This window comes from Priapulus caudatus, unplaced genomic scaffold, assembly GCF_000485595.1.
Source record: "Priapulus caudatus unplaced genomic scaffold, Priapulus_caudatus-5.0.1 Scaffold1560, whole genome shotgun sequence".
In the NCBI taxonomy this organism is placed as follows: domain Eukaryota; kingdom Metazoa; phylum Priapulida; class Priapulimorpha; order Priapulimorphida; family Priapulidae; genus Priapulus; species Priapulus caudatus.
This window is the reverse complement of record NW_014578621.1, coordinates 9,071-17,604: the sequence shown is the minus strand read 5'-3', so window position 1 is coordinate 17,604 and position 8,534 is coordinate 9,071. Positions and strand designations below refer to the sequence as shown.

The 8,534-nt window shown below is 40.1% G+C and overlaps 1 protein-coding gene across 2 annotated transcripts in view; it reads right to left on the bottom strand.

Moving 5' to 3' along the window:
* The window catches only part of LOC106817006 (solute carrier family 28 member 3-like), a 41,591-nt gene that overhangs the window by 26,385 nt on the left and 6,672 nt on the right, over nucleotides 1-8,534 (bottom strand). For both annotated transcript variants that reach the window (XM_014821651.1, XM_014821652.1), the window contains exons 2-8: nucleotides 7,265-7,536; nucleotides 5,127-5,172; nucleotides 4,351-4,550; nucleotides 3,756-3,895; nucleotides 3,361-3,450; nucleotides 935-1,076; nucleotides 249-440 (exon numbers count right to left, since the gene is read on the bottom strand). In XM_014821651.1, coding sequence (XP_014677137.1) covers nucleotides 249-440; nucleotides 935-1,076; nucleotides 3,361-3,450; nucleotides 3,756-3,895; nucleotides 4,351-4,550; nucleotides 5,127-5,172; nucleotides 7,265-7,528 — 1,074 coding nt within the window. In that variant the 5' untranslated portion in view covers nucleotides 7,529-7,536. The remainder of the gene's footprint in view (nucleotides 1-248; nucleotides 441-934; nucleotides 1,077-3,360; nucleotides 3,451-3,755; nucleotides 3,896-4,350; nucleotides 4,551-5,126; nucleotides 5,173-7,264; nucleotides 7,537-8,534) is intronic.

Genomic DNA, 8,534 nt, shown 5'->3' with positions numbered 1-8,534 from the left:
CAAAACATGTTAGCCAGAGAATGGTCACGGGATTGAGGTTCTGGACCCAACTATGTTGAATACGAGCGATGCGCCGGGCGTATGCGATCGCGAGCGAAATACGCTGCCGTGAGACCGAACACACCGCGCGGAAACGGCACCGTATTTATCGATCGCAAGCGGCCAGCGTAGAAAATCGCGCAGTGTGTCCTAGGCTTTAGCTTAAATGTCCCAAATTTTGTTGCATATATTATTTCGAACTTACAAACCTTAAACGCAAAGAAGTGTGCTACATATGCTTCGCCGAAAACAAACTGTGCGCCGTAGTCAGAATATTTGAAAAATGCCTCTGCCTGTCGTCCCAGGAAATGGAACGCCTGGAAGCCGAAGGGCACACGTAGGATGAAGATTCCCAGACAGAATTGAAGTCCGATGCCTGTAAGCACTGGACGCCAGAACACCTGAAAGAAAGCATGAATGATGTCTATGTCAGGTGCAATTTGTACCGCATTTATGCCCACTACCATTCGGGTACACAGCAACAGTTCTGTACCTCAAATTCTGTAATCTATTCCGCACACAACCGACATACTAGACATTACAATACCAGCACTATTGCAGATAAGGTCTATGTCTCCTTGACCTCTGTTTGACCTGGCTCGTTTAGCTATTTCTGACTAATATATATATATATATATAATATATAATATCTATAGAGTTAGGGTTAGTCAGAAATAGCTAAACGAGCCAGGTCAAACAGAGGTCAGGGAGACATAGACGCCACGGGCAGCACTATTGCACAAAGCTTGCGAAAGTTGACAGGTAGGCAGATAGGTTATGTAAGAAGGTAGATAGGTATGTAGGTGAGTAGGTAAGAAAGCAGGTAGATAGATAGACAGACAGATATACAAACAAATACAGATAGATGGGTTTTGCTATGCTAGTAACTACATACCTTGCCAGGATGCTTGGATGTGATAAACAACAAGAAGACGTATGTAACGAATCCTCCTAGCGACACCAGATTTCTTGGCTGCTTAGCAACATCCAGAGCCAAAAACAGGATAAATGCTGAGAACAATCCCAGGAACACGACCCTACGAATTTGAGAAACAAACAATGTACATACACTGTTTTTAATGAATACAGCACAAGGGTAGAAATGAACTTTTGAACAAGGGAGTCCGTTCCCCTCAAAAAGAGAGTCCGCAGTCTGAGATTCAAAATTAAAGATATTAACAATAACTAGGAGTGAGTATTGCGACCAAAAACCTCATTGCAATATATTGCAAAGTACGGTTTGTCGTTTTTTGAGGTTTTCGGCAATACGATGGGAAGTGTATACGCATGCATGATATAGTTAAGCAATTGATTGGTTTTAATATCATCATATATTGTATTATATGACATGATTTAATTTCTCATGTTTTCTTGACGAAACAGAAGCACGGCAATGTTTTCGCTGACAGTGCAGGCCGCTCTCGGCCCTAACAATGTCACCCGCCTGTACTGAATACCCTCGTCCGGAAGCGCACTGACGTAGCTGGAAATAACACATACCCTGGCTACATTAATTGGTTAACTACTGGATACTGAAACTGAAACGAAACTGAAACCTGAAACAGTGGGTGCTCGCTTCAGGCTTGTATCCGCGCGCAGTCAGGGAGCGCGGCACTCAGGTGAGCATAGGCTATACTATAGACTCCTGGTGCCCGTGCTCTCGCTGCGCTCACGACGTCTGCCCCACTCTGCGCCCGCGCAGTAGTACCCGCGCAGTGGCTGCCATGCAGTGACGCTTACTGCAGTATACTGTATGCGTCGTGCAAAGGCATTGGCTTTCGTAATATATACACCGCCAGTGCATAATTTCGAGGCCCATTAATCAATATAGACAAAAGGCAAGTGTCATAGGGAGTAATTTATTTCCTGTATATCCATCCGTTTAAATCCGTAAAATATCGATATCCGGAAGTTGTATCGCGCTATATCGAGTTTTTCAAAAATATATTGCAATAATAACGCGATATAACGTATAATCGTTACACCCCTAACAATAACGCAATCTGGCTTATTTTAAAGATTCATTGCAGTTTGCACGTGCTGCGCGAATTTCTTTGGACATTATGCTTGAAATGAAAGTGTCAATAACAATGTAGCTCACCACAAAAAGGACACAAATGAGTTGAAGTGAGAAGAAACCAGTTTTAATTGAGCAACCGATCGACCATCATTATAGAAAACGAATCTTGAGTATATTGGGAAGAAGCTCCCATTAAGGGCACTCTAAGAAAATCTATATGTGTAATGTTTTATGTTGAAAATAATAAATATTATATATATATTATAAATAGATTTTTAAACCAAATGAATCACCATTTGTGGCAGGTAGATGCGCTAACAGCCCGCTTTGATTTTCTTAGCCATAAATCAGTTATATCATGACATAATAATGAATAGTTAAATCAATGTTCATAGCAGGAATTTGCCATTAAAGATATTGTCAATGAAATCTTGTAAAACGAACAATTCGACCAGACGAAGGTATGAAAACACCACAGAAGCTGTTTTGTTATCTGCTGTCTAATATAATATGCTATATAATTGCCAAACCGCTACCTAAATTCTGTTGGCATAACTTTTTTTTTAAATATCAAAACCCCTAGAAGAACATTCCAACAACCAAAAATGAGCGAAATGCCGATGAACCTGAACTGACACATGGCAATTCCCATTTTTGCCAAAAATTGGCCGGGCTCGAAGTACGTGCGATGCTCCAAAATGAGGACGTTAATACTGTGAGGCATAGGCATAACAGCACACTATACCCCGCAATTTCAAGACATGTGGGTCAAAAACCGTTCCTGAGTTATCGTATGGACCGTCAGCCAAATGTTGACGGAAGCAGACGGGACGGACGGACGGACGTACGACGACCCATGGCAATAGCTCAGCTTGACGATGTCAAGGTGAGCTAAAAATACAGTAATTCCGCAAGGCCATGCTCTGGAACGAACTAGTAACTAAGTTAGAATGGCAGAATTTTCAAGGAGTCACACGGACTCCTGCATATGTCCAATCAGGGAGTCCGACAGTAAAATCAGGGAGTATTTGACTCCGGACTCCCGTTAATTTCGCACCCTGCAGCATACGTGAATGCAGCTCTCAAAAAGGCATATAACTGTACTAGTTATTAAAAAGCCTGTGCAAATATTAATAGGAGAGAAACCCACACTCAATTTACCATATGAAAAATATGGCGAGTCGACTGTGAAGATATGGTATAATAAATACTGTTCCTCATTGGTTGTCCTGACAGTGTTTAAATCTAACCCGGTGAACAGACAATTAAATGACAGGACACATTCACGATAGAATACACACCATTTAATCCAGCGCCATCTCTTAGCCATACCGGTGTAGCACGTGGAAATGCTCGTTTCAAGCGTGTCTCCCAACTTGCGCCATATCAATCTGAAACGTAATCAATGCAATCATAATTACATTATCACGGGAAGACACGAGTATTTTATTATTATGATCATTTTAAGACTACATTTTCAACCAAACGTAGGTGAATGAATATAATCGTTAATTATTTATATTAATTGTGACTATATAATGTAAAACTAATTAACCATCATTATTCATCATGGCCTTCAATATTTCATACAAACTACTAATGATCAGATGATGTTGATCAGTCTAATAAAAACCATCTATTTAGTAGCATCTCTACTTATTGGTTCGACTATGAAGTGTTTTAATCTTTCACCTACCTCGTTGCCATCAACACAGCAAGAGCCACTGTGCCTACCAGTAAAGCTGTGGCTCTCCCAGCATCCATCACTACTGCTGTTATGAAGTAAGCCAGGTACACCAGCGCCAGCAATGCGTAGAGAACTACAGTAATCGCACTCTGAAACAATGCCCGCGCAATATAAATATCATTCATAGCCTGCAAGCTTGACACATTTGGGGTTTCATCACGAGAAAAAAATACTAAATGTAAAAATCACTTCATGTGCTAATGGTTGTGCCAGGAAGGTAGCTAATAAGTTGTTCCACTATTCTTTTTAACTTTTCCTACAACAAAGCTGACTTTTATTAGATCATGACAGCTGGCTATATCCCATATCCTCTCAGTGGGTTTGACTATCGATATTGTCATGGTGACAGAAATTCACAATGAAGAACAATGTGTTTTCACTCTAATACCGATCACGCTTGGTGAAAAATCGCCGTTTTAAAACTACGTGACCTTTTTAACACCGGTTGGTGTACCTCATCAGCACTCTCTATCAAATGAGTCCCAGCTTCCCAACGACCTTAGAAAACGATGCACAATACCACACAAAATAACGCTAAACGTACTTTGTGATCGGTGAAAAAGCCGTGAACTTGGTCTCGGTAGCGGTCAATCTTGGATGGTTGCTTCGGTGTGTTTAAGCTGCTGTCTTTGCTGTTGCTGTCGTGTTCGTCCTTGTTTGTGCAAGATTCGCGTTGTGTGCCAGAGTCGACAAACGTTACGGACGGACTGCGTCTGTCGCATGGCGGACTCTCGCCTGTTACTTCTACGTGGGATAAGTTGCATCGATAGTAATGAGATGAGACATATAGCACAATATTTTGAGTTGTTTTACCAAATGCTCACTGGCTTTACTTGACAAATCGTGACATCAGGCCATAATAACAATATTGTCTGTTTGCCTTCACCTGACCTACCCGCCAAAAAGGGGCAGACCCCCCTCCCTTTTATTGATCTTTCCCATTTTTTTTAAAAATTGTATCACTGTACATTACATATATCTGTAGACAATACATTATATGTACCAAGCAAAACAAACATTCAACATAAAAGGTATCTCCACACAAGCACGCCCGAGCATGTAGACACCATGCTGAATTTGTAAAAAGACCCCCCTCAAAAAAAGCCTACCTACCTACTCACTTTTCAGCCTGGGTCGAATGAGGGCAAACAAAGATTTTTTTAATTGTGGCCTCAGTAAAATTACAAATGTATACCAGCACCAACTAAAAATGAGGTGGGTCGAACACTCATGCTACCCTGCTCCCGCTGTCCCCTTATCGTGTTAATAAGGTCTTAAAGTCAATTTAAACAATTACATTCACTACAAAACGTTGCTTACCAATATCCTCTGGCAGGGGAATATAGACATGGTTGTGGTCACTACGCTAGAAAAACAAACAAAAATATGCAATTACGACTAGGTTTTACAAGAAACCAATTTACAATTTTCCAAACACAAATATAGATAACCTTAGTGTGAAATACTACACTATAGATGTATATTTTTAGTGTTGGAGATCGGTCCAAATTTCATGATCGATCATCGGTTTTACAAAACGACCGACGATCAATTAATCATCGATCATTTTAGATTGCGGTGATGCCGCGTTATCGTCGACACAACCGGTGTATTGCGTAGGAATATTGACATTATTGTATGTGTAGCTAGTATTTAATGGTAAGTAAATTAAGGATACTGTTACAGTCTGTTAGGGTTACGGACGGGTAACACTCTAAAGGCCATTGCAACATAACTGCTCATCAAATTCAATCAAACTCATATCCATTACATAAGAGAGATGTCTCTCTATGCTATCAATGAATTTTTTTTTACTACAAATTCATCGCTAATTAAGTGACGGCAAAAATGGCTAATTTATACAAAAATGCTTTTTTTGTTTTTTCACAGAAACAGCAGAGTTGGGACCTAAACTTTTAACCATAAGTTGTTCATAATATGACCAAAAAAATGGTCCCTGGAATTTTTTTTAAATGCTTTAGTTTAGGAAATAAGTTGAAAAGATGTAGGGAAATTTAGGATTAGGCTTGATTTTCAGGAAACAAAGTCGCTTAGTTCCTTGAAAATTTACACCGCACCGTGTTTACTAGTATATGTGTAAATGTATGTACTTGTGTCAAATCTGGAAAGAAAAAAAAAGTTCGAGTTGTACTATGTCGTCCGATTTTCTACTTGATTAATCAAGTTGGCAGCACAAATGAGTAATGATCGACGAACTCGATTAATCGGAACACCACTATATATAAATTTTCATTATACAAAGTTCATCATTTACATCCAAAGTAGATATTTAATTTTACAACAGATCAATTAAACTTTTATTGGATCATGGAATCATCGATGAGATTTAACGATGTCCTGTTGCACAGTGGAGGTTTAAAGTAAGGGAGCAGCGTTTCCTGCCCCCCCCCCCCGGTACAGGATATTGCTGCGTCCTTTTTCATCATGGTTGCCAGATATCAGACTTCTAAATTCCCTGACCTTTTCCTGACTCAATTTCAATTCCCCTGGATCAAAATAGTAATACGTGATGAAACCACTCAACAAAAATTTACAATGGCTTCCTATTACCTCTTACAACCATCATTCCCACCCAATTACTAACCAGTAATTAATTGAAAAATCGATATTTTTCTCAACTCAAACAAAAAGAAGCTTACTCGGATAAGCAGACTAAATGTAAATAATGAGACAGAAGTTGTTGAAAAAAAGGATGAATCTTGAGTAGAATCTACAGATAGGTCAGTTTCACTGCATCTTCACCTTCTCCTAACCATGCAAGCTCTGGTCGCAGATTTATTTTCTACTACAACTTTCTACTGCTTTCCACATAGCACCTCCTGCTTCTACGCAAACTAGCTCCCTTTGAAACCTGTATACCTGCCTCTTCTTCAACAGTTTCATCATCTACTCCATCTTTAGCTTCTTTTGAATCACTTCTGCCCACTTCTCAGCATCTTCTGCAGCTTTACTCTTCTGTTCAACCATGCCTCAATTAAATTTCAATATTACCTAAAGTTCGGGCCAATTATTACCTTTCCCTAATTGCGATCAAAATTCCAACTTCCCCTCATGCTTAAAAAACAGGCCTGACCTGTGGCAGACCCTTTAATATAGACATTTTGAAGAAAATATAAGTGTATGCGTCTATGTTTTTGGTTCACCCCGACTGTTTTGCATAGTACACTTATGCTTAACACATAACTTTCATTCATCTGAGCCTCACTGAGAAAGCACATAGGAGTGGATTTATGATTTTGTGGATATCTTCACGTGAAACGGTAGGAGAACACTACTGAACAACATATATATGGTGTTTTTCATCGCTGAAAAATGCTAAAAAATAAGCCAAGAGTTTCCCTCAGCTGAAGGCCACTTATCCAACGTTCTGTGAAAACAATATCCTTCCTGCAATGATCGCATCTTGTGTATTTTAACACCAATATACTTCTACGTACCAACGAGGTGCCACTGGGGTTCCGTGGTCCCCTAGACGTTTTCCGCGACAGACTCTGTTTGCGGGGGCTCGCAACTTCACCGTCTGAAACAAATACGCTCGGCTCCTTGCCAAGTTCATCCAATTCCATGCCTATGGCAGAGTCATCCGCATAGGACACAGTGGCATCCTCTTCCTCCGTGGCACTCTCTAGGATACTGTTCCTGTGCTTAATCTTCCACACTGGCTGAGGGTTCTCATACTTGTCTACCTCGTACGAATCCATGATTGCCTCTGCAAAATGTAGCAAATCGGCTGATGAGTTTTCGGTCTACTAGAGCTATAGAATTCGTAGTTATACATATATATATACGAAACGTCGAACTATATCAGCCAAGTTAAATGTTGTTACATTCAGCCACTCTCCCAATTGCAGTCAATTGCTTTGACAATACAGTAACCTATGAGGCTGAACGACTGAACACCCGTATCACTTGTCCCAATGACGTACCACACACATCGAATTATTAGTGCTATACACGTTAGCTGTGAGATAACGTGTCGAGTATGAAGGCATGGCACTGTCACCTTGGTTGGGATAGCAGTCACTATACGTGATGAGATGTTACATTCATTGTTGGTTCCATGAAAGTGTATTTTAAACATTCCATTATCACTAGTATTATAGTGACTACTCAGCATAATATCTACATCTAGACTGCCGACAGAAATAAGCCAGCAGTGTCGAACGTGTCACTATGCAGTCAATGTCAGGGATAGAATCAAATGCCAATATATAGCCAAAATTTAGACCATTATTTCCTGTTGGCACTCCTTTTCGGAAGTGACATGCTGATGGACATATTCTAGGAACTAGCGGGATACCCGGCGTTGCCAGGGGAAATCAGTGGCGTTACTTAGTTGGTGACCGCTTGGTTGAAAGAAAAATACCCACACAAATCTAACTATCTATCTATCCATGCATCAATCCATCCCATGCCATGCCATGCCATGCCAGCCCATCCCAAACAGTAAAAAATAATAAGAAATCAAAAGATAAAAGACATTAAATATAAAAATTTAAAATAAAAAAATAAAAAATAATACATACTAAAGAGGAACAAGTGCCGCGGAGCAACAGCGCTCATCTAACGTCTACTGCGGTGACTCTGTGGTGGAGTGGTGGGATTCTAGTAAACCCTGTTAGTCCCAAATGTGTTCACATACACATGTATACTGATGGTATCAGGAACCTTCTCAAAGGAATGTTCGTTGGAATCGTTATTAAAGTT